We start from the raw sequence: 15,857 nt of genomic DNA on the forward strand, positions 1-15,857 counted from the left end.
CTACTCAGGAGGCTGAGGCAAGAGAATTGCTTGAACCTGGGAGGCGGAGGTTGCAGTGAGCCAAGATCAGGGCACTGCACTCCAGCCTGGGCGCAGAGTAAGACAAGAAGAGAAAGGAAGGGAGGAAGGGAGGAAGGGAGGAAGGGAGGAAGGGAGGGAGGGAGGGAGGGAGAGAGAGAGAGAGAGAGGGAGGGAGGGAGAGAGAGAGGGAGGGAGGGAGGGAGAGAGAGAGGGAGGGAGGGAGGGAGAGAGAGAGGGAGGGAGAGAGGGAGGGAGGGAGGGAGGGAAACAGACAGACAGAACAAGGGGTCAGAAATGACCCAGACAGAAGGGCAAGTAGCTGACTGGAAGGAAGATAAAACACAAGAGAGATCCCAGAAATGTTCTAAGAAACAGGTCCCCAATTGAACACTCTCACAGTCACTTTAAAAATAAAACAGCCCAAACATAGAATAGGTCTATGGCCAAAGCCTGGTCTTCCTAGTCCCTCCTCACAGAGATGTAAACTGCCCATGAAAACAAAACGTGTACAAGTTCCGTGCATATGAACATAGAAGAAAAAAAAAAGACGGGCAGGACGGACCTCCAAATGCAGTCATGAGTCTCTCTGCATTTTTCCACATTAAAAAGTGCCTGGAGGGATGCACACCCAAATGGTAGCATCAGATTATGTCTGGGGGTGGGGTCTGGGGTGACCTTTTGAAATACTTTTCTATCTTCTGAATGTTTTATATGGCATATAGGTAATATTCATAATCTTGAAAAATAATGCTACTTCCACTATAGAAAAAAAGGCCTTTGCAAGCTGTTAGAGATGAATTGGCACTAAGAATACATTTGCAGTGAGGATGGGGAATGCCGGTCAGAAAACAGCCACCTGAACCAAAAAGGCAATCCCCGAGCTCCATCAGGTTTTGAAGCACCACATTCCACCTCCCCCGCCACTGTCTAGGTGACTGCCAAGCACTACTTGAGGAAGTGATAAGCATCACTGTCTGTCACGCATTTATCCTTTAGGGATGAAACATCAAGGGAGAAGATACTAAAGCCCAACTAGCATCACAGCAGACTCATAAGCTATTATTACACTTCGTGTACAAGTCATCTCCACAAATGAATCCATTTTCCATGTCCAGAAAAAAAATAAATCCAAAAACTATTGAAAATATTGTAAGTTTCCATCAAGTTTGACCTTTAAAAATTTTTCTCAGTCAGAATTAAAGCCAATGAAACTACAATTTTCTTGTATGAATGTCTTTTAAATGTTCCCTAATCACTTGACTTTTGTTCTTTTTACCCTACTTTTCACAAAGGCCAAAAGTAACTTGAAAACAGCACTATTCATAAATTTCTCCAACTCCCGAACCCACTCCCAAATATTGACTTTTGTTGATTTGGAATGACCCTACATTCTTTGATGTGGTCACTTGAAAATAATAAGGCCTATCTAAAAACAGACTGATAAACAGACACATAGCCACGAATGGATTAAAAAGCAAAGTTGTTTTCCTTGAGGGATTTGTCAAAGCACCAAGGGCGGTCAGGAGTCTGAACTTCCAAGCAGCAGCCTTACTGAAAATCAGCACCTGCTACTAAGCCCCCATCTCCGAGGAGTGCTTCACTTCAGCAAATGGCTTTCACTTCACTCTCTTGCTTGAGCTATATGACAACCTTATGAGACAGATATCATCATTTCAAAGATGAGGAGACAGAGGTTCAGAAAGTACAAAAAAATGGCCTAAGCAGGTATGCTCAATACATCATTGGCAGAGCGGGGATTTAAACAGGTCTTCTCACTCTGAACCCCACAATATCATTTCCAAACCAGAATGTCATGAATTGAAAGATGGATATATTCAATTAATCAGAAGACACTTTCCATTCAAAGTTTACGGGGAACCCCCCACCCCGCCAAAATGCTCACCTTGTATAATAAGCTTACATCCCCAAAAAATGAGTGCAAAAGGCTGATGTAATTTTAAGCAATATCACTTAAAAAACTGTAGAATCAGAATCAACTTAGAAGATTGAGGAAGGATTCCTTTGATTACATAAAGATTGCAGACATCCTATTCCAGAGCTGTTTCCTCTGCAATATATGAAAATATGGGGCTCAAGGGGATGGGGGTGAACCTTTCTATTCAAATTATGCCAATAAACTAGGATGGGAGATGGAAAGAAGAGGGAGCATGCTAAGCAATTTGGGCTTTTGTCCCAGCTTAGTCACTTAGCAGTTGTGTAACTTTCAGCCTGTCATTTAGGTTCAGTTGGCCTCCATTTTCTAATTTATAAAAATGGAAATAATACCACCTACCTCACAGGACCTCTGTGAAGAGTAACACAATCATGGATGAAGCTCACACTAGTATAAAGTATTAATTATCATTACTTCTGCCAACAGGCCAGTTCCTGGTTCATCCTCAGTGCTTACTGAATTCCTATTGAGAGGTGACAGCGTGCTGGCAGTCCTCAGAGCCCTCGCCTGCTCTGGGCACCTCCTCTGCCTGGGCTCCCACTTTGGCGGCACTTGAGGAGCCCTTCAGCCCACCGCTGCACTGTGGGAGCCCCTTTCTGGGTTGGCCAAGGCCAGAGCCGGCTCCCTCAGCTTGCAGGGAGGTGTGGAGGGACAGGCGCAAGGCGGAACCGGGGCTGCGCACTGCGCTTGCGGGCCAGCTGGAGTTCCAGGTGGGCGTGGGCTTGGCGGGCCCCGCACTCGGAGCAGCCGGTGGGCCTCCCGGCCCCGGGCAGTGAGGGGCTTAGCACCTGGGCCAGTAGCTGCGGAGGGTGTACTGGGTCCCCCAGCAGTCCCAGCCCACTGGCGCTGTGCTCGATTTCTCACTGGGCCTTAGCTTTCCCGGGGGGCAGGGCTCCGGACCTGCAGCCCGCCATGCCTGAGCCTCCCACCCCCTCCATGGGCTCCTGTGCAGCCCGAGCCTCCCAGACGAGCGCCGCCCCCTGCTCCATAGCACCCAGTCCTATTGACCGCCCAAGGGCTGAGGAGTGCGAGTGCATGGCGCAGGACTGGCAGGCAGCTCTACCTGCAGCCCCCATGCGGGATCCACTGGGTGAAGCCAGCTGGGCTCCTGAGTCTGGTGGGGCCTTGGAGAACATTTATGTCTAGCTCAGTGATTGTAAATACACCAATCAGCACTCTGTATCTAGCTCAAGGTTTGTAAACACACCAATCAGCACCCTGTGTCTAGCTCAGGGTTTGTGAGTGCACCAATCGACACTCTGTATCTAGCTGCTCTGGTGGGGCCTTGGAGAACCTTTATGTCTAGCTCAGGGATTGTAAATACACCCATCAGCACTCTGTATCTAGCTCAAGGTTTGTAAACACACCAATCTGCACCCTGTGTCTAGCTCAGGGTTTGTGAGTGCACCAATCGACACTCTGTATCTAGCTGCTCTGGTGGGGCCTTGAAGAACCTTTATGTCTAGCTCAGGGTTTGTGAGTACACCAATCGACACTCTGTATCTAGCTGCTCTGGTGAGGCCTTGGAGAACCTGTGTGTCTATACTCTGTATCTAACTAATCTGATGGGGATGTGGAGAACCTTTGTGTCTAGCTCAGGGATTGTAAACGCACCAATCAGCGCCCTATCAAAACAGACCACTCAGCTCTACCAATCAGCAAGACGTGGGTGGGGCCAGATAAGAGAATAAAAGCAGGCTGCCCAAACCAGCAGTGGCAACCCGTTCAGGTCGCCTTCCACACTGTGGAAGGTTTGTTCTTTCGCTCTTTGCAATAAATCTTGCTGCTGCTCACTCTTTGGGTCCACACTGCTTTTATGAGCTGTAACACTCACCGCTAAGGTCTGCAGCTTCACTCCTGAAGCCAGCGAGACCATGAGCCCACCGGGAGGAACGAACAACTCCAGATGCGCCGCCTTAAGAGCTGTAACACTCACTACAAAGGACGGCAGCTTCCCTCCTGAGCCAGCGAGACTACGAACCCACCAGAAGGAAGAAACTCCGAACACATCCGAACATCAGAAGGAACAAACTCCAGACACGCAACCTTAAAAGCTGTAACACTCGCCGCGAGGGTCCGCGGCTTCATTCTTGAAGTCAGTGAGACCAAGAACCCACCAATTCCGGACACACTATAACACCACTTTTCCTATCCTAGAAGTTTCCTAAGACCACCCACTTGATAAAAACTACAAGAAGCCAGGCTCAGTGGCTCATGCCTATAATCCCAGCACTTTGGGAGGGCAAGGCAGAAGGATCGCTTGAGCCCATGAGTTGGAGAACAGCCTGGGCTATGTGGAGAAACCCTGTTTCTACAAAAAATTAGCCAGGGATGATGGTGTGTGCCTGTGGCCCCAGCTGCTCAGGAGGCTAAGGTGGGAGGATCGATTGAGAGCCTGGGAGGTCAAGGCTGTACCACTGATTGCACCACTGCATGCCAGCTTGAGCAACAGAATGAGACCCTGTCTCAAAACACACACACACACGCACACACACATACATGCACACGCACACACATGCAAGAAATTCACTCTTGCATTTCTTGCATTTAAGACCTTCAGAGTCACACACAAGTAGATTCTCATAAGAATGGCTTTATGACTCTCTCTCAACACTTTCTCCATCAATGCTGCTTTAATTTTTACAATGCACTAAAGGCTGAATGTTTTCATTTGTTGTTTGTGTTTTCAGGGGAAGTCTGTGTTCTATTCTTCCTGGCAGACCAATCCCATACCCCGGTGACTCCACCTCAAGTAACACCGGAAACCACAGGATGAACCTATGTGACATGGAGAAAAGGGAGATTTTGTCTGTTTGTCAGTTTCTGTCCATGCAGAATCAGAAACTTTCCTAGAAGGGACCCCACCACCCACAGAGGGAAGCACATGGTGGCCCTAGCTGACATCTGTGAGGCTAGATGTCAGAGCAAGGACAAGAAAGCAGGAGACCCAGGTTCCAGTCTTAGCACCACAGCCTCCTGGTTGGGGCTTCTTTGTGTACAAACCAATGGAGGCTGGGCGAGATAGCCAGACCTCTGGATTTCAAAGGCCAATACGTGTTTTGTTTTTGTTGTTTTTTTTTTAAGTCTGGGAATTGACTTAGGGTTATTCACACTTTCGATTTTTCCAAGTAAGAATATTAAGAACAAAAAGTACCATAATTCCACTAAAATAGCTAAAATGTAAAGACAGAATCAACTACTGATACACACAACAGCATGGATGAAATTCAAAAGCTTTCTTTTTTTTTTTTTTTGAGACATGATCTCACTCTGTCACCCAGGCTGGAGTACAGTGGTGCAATCTCAGTTTGATGTAACCTCTGTCTCCTGGGCTCAAGCAATCCTCCCACCTCAGTCTCCTGAGAAGCTGAGACTACAGGTGTGCACCACCATGCCCAGCTAATTTTTTTGGTATTTTTTTGGAGACAGGGTTTCGCCATGTTGCCCAGGCTGGTCTCAAACTCCCAGACTCGAGCAATCTGCCTGCCTCAGCCTCCCAAAGTGCTGGGATTACAGGCGTGAGCCACCACATCCAGCATCAAAAACTTTTTTGTAAGTAACAGAAGTCTGTTGTGAAAGGCCATATAATTCTACCTATAGAACATTCTAGAAAAAGCAAAACTATAAATAGGAAACCAATCAGCAGTTGCCAGTTGCAGAGAGGTCAGTGAGGAGATTGATCATAAAGGGGGTAATGAGGGAACTTGCTGGCAGGGCGAAATTGTGAGTACAGTGGTGGTTACTCGACTCTATATATTTGTCAAAACTGATTGAACTTTACACTTAAAAGGAGTTAAATTTTATTGTATGCAAATTATACTCCAATAAACCTCAATTTTAAAAAAATGCAATCAATATTCTACCATATTCTACAATAAAAAGGAAGAATATTTTAACCATCCAAAAGCAAAGCAACATAATTTTTGAAAAGAAGAGTAGTCATTTATTTTAAATAAAGTTGTCTTTGGGAATAATTCCCTCCTTGTTTTTCTCATTTCACTCTGGACTGGGGAAAAACTTCATCAGGTAGTGACTAAGGCAGGTCTGGGTTTTGAAACCACTGGCTGGGTCATCCTTACAGCCTTTTTCAGCTCTACAGTTCTATGCATCTGGCTATCCTGTAGTTCTTACTAAAATGAGTTTGAATTATAGCACCATTTTACCTAATATTTGTTCCAGGGAACACAATGTTATTTTTTTCCCACCCTGAACACGATTTTACATAAGAGTTTTTAAAAGGCAAAATTCCAAGCAGCTGTAGGGAAAGTATACTCTATAGTCTACTGTAAAGGGATCTGATCTGCTGAGAATAAAGAAGAAACACGGTGAAGAGGAGGCTTGGCATATATTCCTAATAACCATGATGCAAATTAAGCAGCAATACTACAGTTAACTGGATATCAAGTTTATATTCACTTTGAGCCCATCCTTGTTTTCGCTATTTAACTTCTGCTTAAGCAGCCTTGAATTTGGTAATGCTGTCACTGAATAATAAGGTCTGTTCACAGTTTTAAAATTATTATTCCCTAGTTGATCATGCTAGCTAGGATATAAATGAGTGGTAATAGCACTTTCATCTCCATTTCTCAAATAAGAAATCCTCCAGGCCTAAACTTCTAAATTATTATTTATTTTGATTCTAATATTAATAGATTAGTCAGTATTCCTGAAGCTAACCAGAGAATATATCAGGAAATCAAACTCTGCTTCCAAGAATCTTCAAATTCTTTTTTTTTTTTAACTACCATTAGGAAGCCTTTAATTTTTCTTCTCTACAATGATTCATCAAAATATTAATGTACTTAAAGTTGGTTCCCCTACCTCAATTCCCACTCCCAAAATAAATTCCAGATGAATCAGTGATTTAAATATAATAATTAACCTATAAGCTCCTTGAAAACAGTGAAGAATATTTTCATAATTTTGGACCAGAGATGCCCTTTCTAAATATGATACAAAACCAAAAGCCAAAAATAAAAATACTCATAAACTTGACTGCAAAAACTTAAATATTCTACAAAGCAAAAATTTTATTCAAACTCAAAATACAAATTGTCTACTAGGAGAAAATATCAACAGTACAAATGACAGGCCAAAAAAATCCTTTGTACACAAAGAGCTACTGCAAATCAAGAGGAAAAAATGAGCTTAATAGAAAAACAAGTGAAGGATATAAATTGGCAGTTTGCATTATTTTTAAGAATGGCCAATAAACATTTGAAGACATACTTGGCCCCAGTCATGATTTTAGACATGAAAATAAAAATAATGAGGTATCCAATTTTGATCTGTGAGAATGAAGAAACCTGAATGTTAGTAACACCCGTTGATGAGAGGGGAAAACAAACCCTTACAGAACTGGTGGGAGTACAAATAAGGGCAACCGTTGTAGAAGACAATTTAGCAACATCTATGAAAATTTCAAAGACATATTCTAAGATCTAGCAATTCCACTGGTATAAATTCATCCTACAGATAGACACCTAGAGGTATAAGAATATATATGCACAAAGACGTCACACATTACAGCATTATATGTGACAACAACAATAAGGAAACAACTCTAAATTTCCATTAGTAGAAGACTTAAATAAAGCACTGACATCCATTCCCAAAAACACCATCTGGCCAACCAAAAAGGAGTGCAAGTAAATCCATGTGCCTAATACAAAAAGATCTCCAAAATATATTAAGTAAAAAAAAAAAAAAAAAAAAAGGAGAAAACAGTATGCATGTGATCCCCATTTGTATAAAAACATGTATTTACGTAGATACAGTTATATACACATACACATACCAAGATATACTAAATTTACTAGAAAGATATTCAAGAACAGTTAAGAACAACTATCTCTAATGAGCACATAGGGCAATAGGTGGGGGTAAGTCCTTCTACTCTTATCCTCTTCTGTTCTGGTTTATAAAAAGTAAAGACACATATAAAAAGACAAAAACAAACTGCACTTCCTAGATGTATATAAAGTACCAATTAAATGTTGAGAACTCCTACTATAATTCTTGGAAAATAAAGAAGGCCAATTGGGGGAAAATGCTTTAGAATGAGGGCTGTACCTACAGTTCCTGAAGATTCGGCTTAGGGCAAGTTAAGCGAGGCATTACAGGTAAGTGCCACTATCCTAAGCAAGTTAAGGAAAAGGGGATGTCTTTAAAAAAAAAAAAAAAAAAAGCATTATGAAGAAATTATTTTAGTTTGTATTTGGAGGCAGAACAGCCAGGTGTATCTAAGTAAGACATTTCACATGGCCCTGACCCAGAAAGCAGGCAAGTTCTAGCAGATGGAATCATCAGAAGTTTGAAGAGTGGATCTTTCTACAGGATGCAGGGAATATAGAAAAATATAGCAGTTGGATGCAACAACTATACTTGAACCAATGATATAAAGGAGTAGCCCTTGGAACATTAATTTTAACCAATATTTATTGCCCTAGATAAATGCATTTTGAAATTTTGTTTCCTGTATTTTAATGACTGTAAATACTCCACAATAATCCATGAAAATGCCCACCTCCTACCTCCTGCACACCTAACACAAGATCTCACAAGGTCCCCAGGAGAGAATAAATCATACTTGGATGCCAAATTACCCGAGAACATTTTGATACACTAGGAATGCAGAAGCTCCTTGCAAAGTACATAAGCAATTCAGGGTCTAGGTTTTATTTAAGGATCAGTGATGGCTACTAGATTTACGAACTGTAAATCTGACAACTCCATCTCCACAATGAAATCATCCACTAGAGCTTCTCAATAGACCAATTAACAGCTGCCTAAATTGACAACAGAATGCAAAAGTGTCTTTCCAGATTCGGTTCCCAAAGTGTCTGTGTGCCTGCGTATTCTACCTACAAGAAAATCTTAACTACATTTCTCCTGGCTTTAAATTTACGTGCAGCAGGACAAGTAGGAATTCCACTGCAGTGGGCAACTTAAAAAATAACATGAAAAACACCTTCCCCAAAGAAACAAATAATGGGGCTGAAAGCCAGGCTGGTTATTCGAATGCCTCCTTCCTTTCTCACGGTAACTTACCTTAGAATTCATTTCCATGTGGTATTTGGCACAAGCTCGAAGCTGAGTCACCCAGAATTGTTTCTCTTTTGCATCAGCAGCTAAAATAGAGAAAACAGAGAAAGAAATGATTGCAGAGATTGTTCCAAAACACATCCAACTTATTTCTACACCCACCTAAGGGGGTGGGGAGCCTGGGGAGTGAGAGGTAGCAAGAAGGTGGGGAAGCAAGCACAAATCACAACGTTCTCAAGCGGCCTGTACTTACACCAAAACAGAGACTGCACTGAATCCCACGGAAAATCCTCTCTTGAGCCATATGAAAAATGGATTCTGAAATACCCATTATAAGAATAATTTTGCCATTTTTTAGCCTCCTCTGAAAAAAGTCATTTCTATAATACTTATTTAAAAAGAAAGCAGGCAAGAAACCACATGCTTATTTTCAAATGCCTCTAACCTTGTGTAGCTAACATGAGTATCAAATGGCACTTTTTTTTTTTTTTTTTTTTTTTGAGACGGAGTCTCGCTCTGTCGCCCAGGCTGGGGTGCAGTGGCGCCAACTCAGCTCACTGCACACTCTGCCTCCTGGATTCATACCATTCTTCTGCCTCAGCCTCCTCAGTAGCTGGTACTACAGGCACCCGCCACCATGCCCGGCTATTTTTTTTGTATTTTTTAGTAGAAATGGGGTTTCACTGTGTTAGCCAGGATGGTCTCAATCTCCTGACCTCATGATCCACCCGCCTTGGTCTACCAAAGTGATGGTATTACAGGCTAAGCCACTGCACCCGGCCTCAAAGGGCAGTTTTTCAGGGCCTTTTGCTATCTACCACGGCTGTACCGTGATGTTATTAACATTTACAAAATAAGCATTCAGTTGAATTACCATTTTAGTATGCTCTCAAAGATTCATACGATTGCAAAGAGCAAGATACCAAATGCTGCCTTAGAGAGCCTCAAATTTCCCCCAAAGAGACATTAAAGTGCAAGTAGTCATGTTGTATAGTTATGTCCTTCCATCTATAACCTATCTCTCAAATAATATATATAAAGTTATTCTTAAATACCATGGGCACACAACAGGTTCTAATGAAATCTAAATCATCAATTTAATCACATAAATAACTGCATAAATATTATAATACTAGCTGCATAAATGTTGACTATGAAAAAAAAAACAACGATTCCCTGGAAATTATAACTGTTTACAAAACTGGGCCTAAGTGTCATTTGTCCATAAAACCTGACTTCAGCTTGAACTTTCAGGAGAAGAAATCTAGAGTTACCAAATGGGAAATTCTTTGCTTAGTCCTATTTAAGGCATGAAGATAGCCCCTACAAATCCCAAATGATTTGTCTGTCAAAAGGCCTGTTACACAAGTCTGATTTACAGAGTGTACCAGGTGTAATGAACTTCCAAAGACAAAGGACTTCGCAGAAATTAGGGCCTTTTTCCTTAGTAAACTTGAAGAATTGCCAGTTTGTGGCAATACTAGCCAAAGGCTTTGCATCAAAAATACTCCCAAAAGCTGTGCGTCTCATGATACCATGATCCAGCTCCTACTATGTGCAGGTAAGATGTGAAATGAGACACCAACAGCCAGTTCCTTGTGGGACAGGCTAAGGACAAGCCATAAACATGCAGAAATTTATCCTGACTTTTTTTATAGTTAAGCTTTAGCTAAATTTAGCAATTGTGATTATTCCATGCTGATCATAAAACCTCTGTATTTGCTATTAAAATTGCCCTCTAAAAAAAAACCTAGGGCTTAATAATCCAAAGGATATTAATGATTCAATGGCAAAACAAGATGGCTCAATTGTCAAATTAGTTGGATATTTCTTTTGTGTGGGTTTGTATCATTTTATAAACCACAGGCAGGGTGGAAAGTGCCATTACGTTTTTCGTCTGCTATTGTTTCTGCACTGACAATTTATTAAGCAATAAATGGCAAAGCGAAGCCAAGGACCATATAAATCTAGGCAGCTGGAATGCACACTGCATGAATCTCAAGAGAACATGAATCTTATCACATTCCTGAAAATTTTTTTATCAACTATAGACATTTTTACTTCCGAGGTTTTTGGATTGTTTTATAGATTCTGAAATATGACTTGTATATAGATAATAAACATTAGCTTATTTCATCTCTTGGGTAGTGAAGCTTGGCAGAAGAATGGTGAAAATTGGGCTGAGAGGTGAGGAATGTAGTCCCTCAGTCTGACTTTGCAGAGGCAACTGATCATGGTCACGAACAGATAGCAAGCAGCCGTTTCTTCATACTTACCTCTTAGTCGAAAGAAAATGTTACATTAAAAAAGGCAGAATTTTCAACCACCTCTCAATACTTAATACATACTACTTTTCCTCAGGACTTGATAAATAATATAGACTCTGCGTGTCCGTGTGTGTGTGTGCATGCACTTGTGGGCATTTAGATTTGTTGTTTCATTTCATTATTTTATTAGAAGAAAAGTGGCAGAAGAATCACAGCAATGCAACCATGACAGATCCTGGTAGAATGATCTAGCAATCAAATTACACTGCAATTTTATTACAAGTCTGACATTTCTGTGCGATGGATGTGTCTTGAGGGTGAATACTGGACTCCCTGGAAAGTCATCCTCATTTCTGGGATGCTGGGCAGGTATCCATTTTCTTTTTTTTCTTTATTAAAGCAAAGATATCCATTTTCAAGAAGCAAAGAGAAGGGAAGAAAGCATACAAAGGGACATTAACTCCATTCCAGTTGGCTTCTCACCAGGCTCTACGACAGTGGATTGAACAAAACACAAAGGGGCACTTTACTAAGAAACGGTTCTAGAGAAACTTTGGGGGGAAAACACTAGGACCCTTAAAGGTCTTTTTTTGCCCTTATAGCACAGCCCTCACAGGGCACTGTAGTGAAGATTCATACTATTAGGTCAAAGAGAATATACTGAGCGAACACTTAAGATCTTCGAAGTCCTAAGGCGCGCTGCTTTGGGAATCACTCACCTTTCCTTTGTCCTTAATTCCTCAGTTAATTAGGACAAGTAATTCCTAATGTCAGCTCCATCTCCCCACCCCAGGGATAAGAGAGGCAATGTGTGTCACCACAGAGTCCTCCAAACACAGCAAACTGTCAAAGGCAATTTAAAAAAACAAAAAATCAAAAAACAAGAGAGCCATCACCATAGCAACTAGAGGCCTGTCTGAAAAGTTACTAGGAGAAGAACGCACCTCTCAGTTTAAACATCTCTCCATTAGCAGAGTACACCACCAGCATGTGGGGAGCTTCATCACTCAGGGACACTATGGCTCCAGATAAAGACAGGACTCCTCGAGGCTTCTGGTGTTTGCTTTGCTCATTCACAAAATACTGCAGGATGCCAGCCTCGAAATCCAGTACGAAGTACCTGCACAGAGAAACCACAGTACATCATTTTTCTCTCCTACCCTATTCTGCACAGCAAAGCAGAAAAAAGCAAAGTGATCCAGAAGTCAACATCAAGACTCCACATCCATGAAGCTGGAAACCAAAAGTCCCTCCCAGATGCCCATAGAAGTTAGCCTGAGTAGGGAGAGAGCACTGGATTCTTAAATCAGAGTGGCGCTCATAATGGGGCACTTGTGGGCAAGGGCCAGGACCACTCAGGATTTGGTGCCATGCCCACACTTCACCCAGTACCCATGGATACCACATTAAACCTCAGAATGGCAGAGACTGGCAGAAGCATTGCAACACAGCCTCTTGCAACATGCTCCACATGAATTCACAGGAACAGTTGAAATTCACAAGGCCTCCAGGAGAGGTAGTTTCACACCCAGACAGCAGCAGCAAGCTTGGTCTCCAACTTCCTGCCAGTGGCATGGGTACCATAAGGAGCCTGAGCACCTGGCAGCATCTGTCAGGGAACTGGAGGTGCTTCTGCAACCATCTGGACACGCTCTAGCAGGCCCATTCACACGAAGGCAAGGATTCCCCCTGCTCTGGGATGCTGAAATGCCACTGAACTCTACATCCATGGTAAAAGAAGAAGAACTGCAATTTGCTTAAATCACACAATGAATATTTGTAGCCAAATATCTGGCCTGTTAATTTTCTCAAGCTATTACCTAGGAAGTAGTCAAGACAATTTCCCCTTCTCCACCAGGATGGAAATGTCTTCACCTGAGCCTCAGATTCTTACTGTGGCCTTGAGGCCTGCCCCTGCTGACTTTTCTACCTTCTCACTTCATCTTCCACTGACACTAGTCTTTTCTCTCTTCCTTCATAGTCACCAAGTTGCCTCCTGCCACAGGACCTTTGCACATGCTGTTCTTGCTGTCTGGAGCAGTTACTCAAAGTGTGGTCTGCAAATTTTGATGGTCTACAAACTGTTACCAGTCCACCACACCCTTTTGAAACATTTCCTGCGTTTGGCTTTGTTTCAATATCCAAATGCATAGATCAGCTGGACAAGTCTCAACAGTTCAGAAGTTGTCAAACACACGTGTTCCACACAAGCTACATACTAGTCATGAACCAATAACAGTGCAATTGGCAGATGGAGTGAAGCAGGTCCTTCACCATAGATAGTTTGAAAAATACTTGCCCAGAATGCTACTCCCCCTGCCTGGAATATGGTTCCTACCCCTGCTTGCCGTGTTAAGTTCTCCTGACCGGGTCAAATATTCTTTCTTGCAGCACTTTGAAATGCTCCCTCATGGTACTGGCCCCATTTGAAGTCTACATTTGTGTGATTATCTGATTCAATGACTGGTTTCCCCACTAGACTACACTCTGCGGAAGTGGAAAGTGTTTTCCTCCCCACAGCGCCCAGCAGTGTGCCTGATAGTTCATTGCTACTCAGTTAGCACTTGTGCAAGGAATGAATAAAGAAAAAAAATCTACTAAATCCCACGTTTCTCCATCCATGCATCAAAGCACCCGGGTCATACAGTGAACTGATAGAGGCAATGCAACATATTTTACATTTTTTGAGGGATACATGGCGAGACTCAACATACCGTCTGTACTACCAATTCAGGGACTTTTCACAGTTTTAATATTATATTGCACTACATTCCTTTTGATGCCATCATATTTTTGCAAAGAGTTTCAGCAGGTGCTACAATTTAAAAAAAAACATCAACGTAGAACAGGAAAAGAGAATAGCAATGTCCAGTATGATTCCAAGGTTTGAGAAGCTGTGCAGTACCCACAGGTACACACATCCCATTAATAAGTAATTGTGGTTATTTAAGAAACTAAAATATTTTTCTTTCAATTGATATTATTTTTTCAAATAGCTACTGAGTTGTTTAGACATAAATATGTATGAGGTTGTTTGGAACTAACCACTTAAAAAATGAATCTGTTAGATACTTATTTTAACCTAGAAGCACCAACAACCAGCAAAGTTCACAAACCTCTAAACTATTCTCACAATAACCCAACAGAATAGATGTTATCCCCACGTTATACGTATCCTGAGACTTGAAGGAATTTAAAATCCAAGTTCAACTCTTCTGTGTCCAAAGTTCAGGCTTGGGTCCACTCCAGCAAACTGAAACTCCTTGATTCTCACTCAAGTCCTTCCTTGTAACTTCTCCATATCACTTCTCCAGGACCTATTTACATACTTCATTCTCCAAATCTCCCTGTTCCAACAGAGATAATGAAGCTGAAAGCTCCTTTGCCTGGCAGTAGAGGTCCCTACTTATGGCCCCTGCCAGGGAGCAAGTCGCAGCCATCTCATTAGCACGTGACTGCCCAGGTGGCAGTCCTCCAAAGCTCCAATTCCTCTAAGAAATCGTCCACTTTGAATTATTTTTAATGTTTCAGATGGTCTGGCCAAGACTACTATCTATTTTACTCTTCTTCCCTCTCATCTCTCAAGTCATTCTAATAAAGGTATTTCTGGTTTATCTCATGCGTGGATAAACGAAGACGCAAAAATGTGTCAGAACCAGGGCTATTCAAAGTGTGATCCCCAAGCCAGCAGTAACAACATTGCCTGGGATCTTGTTAGAAATGGAAAATCTTGGGCCCCACCCAAGCCCTGCTGAATCAGAAACTCTGTTTTAACAAGCTTCCAGGTAATCTGCTGCAGGTGAAGTGTGAAAATCACTGGCGTAAACTACCATCAACAAATCCCTTTCCTCCTCTTCCAGAGAAGTCACATCCAGAACATATTTCTCAGCTTTCCCTGCACTTAGGGTGTGGCTTTTTGAGCTTTAGCCAATAGAATGTGAGCAGAAGTGTGCACGCACGCACACACACACACACACACACACACACGCACTGGAATGGAGACAACCTACAGCACAACTTGGGAGAGCCTGGGTCCCTGAAACACCACCTGGAAGAGCATCACCTGCTGAGCAACACCCACATCAGACCACTGTATTAATAAGAAAGAAACTTTAATTAGGCCACGGGGATCAATATCTGTTATAGCAGCTGCTAGCCTTACATTAACAAAGACATAAAAACCCCTTTTTATTTGTATTTTCAGATCCTTCTACTTGAAATTTGCCCCTATTCTTTAATGTGGGGCAAAAACCAAACTCCCTCAATGAGAGAAGAACCAGGGTAACTTCTGAGCAGCAAATGGTCAAATTATTTAAGTGCTGACTGCCTTCTTTTGAGGAGTGTCTTCCACTTGACCTATATTTAATGTCATTCTGACTGCGGCTGTGCAGACAATGCTCATGGCAAGTTAGAACATGAACAATGATCCTTTCCAGCTGAGGAAGGAGACTAGGTAGGCTCACACTACAGCACGTTGTGCCACGTGTGCCCCCCTACACACACCTGCAGACACAGCGCTGCAGCATCCCCTTTGACAAGCATGCCACTTTTCTTTTTTTTTTTTTGAGATG

The 15,857-nt window shown here is 42.3% G+C and overlaps 1 protein-coding gene across 7 annotated transcripts in view; it reads right to left on the bottom strand.

Annotated features, from left to right (window-relative positions):
• The window catches only part of OSBPL10 (oxysterol binding protein like 10), a 418,377-nt gene that overhangs the window by 208,071 nt on the left and 194,449 nt on the right, over nucleotides 1-15,857 (bottom strand). For all 7 annotated transcript variants that reach the window (XM_055383346.2, XM_019023911.4, XM_019023909.4 and 4 more), the window contains 2 exons: nucleotides 12,231-12,406; nucleotides 9,026-9,105 (listed from right to left, as the gene is read on the bottom strand). In XM_055383346.2, the coding sequence (XP_055239321.1) occupies nucleotides 9,026-9,105; nucleotides 12,231-12,406 (256 nt within the window). The remainder of the gene's footprint in view (nucleotides 1-9,025; nucleotides 9,106-12,230; nucleotides 12,407-15,857) is intronic.

This window comes from Gorilla gorilla, chromosome 2 (genome assembly GCF_029281585.2).
Source record: "Gorilla gorilla gorilla isolate KB3781 chromosome 2, NHGRI_mGorGor1-v2.1_pri, whole genome shotgun sequence".
NCBI classification, from domain to species: Eukaryota; Metazoa; Chordata; class Mammalia; order Primates; family Hominidae; genus Gorilla; species Gorilla gorilla.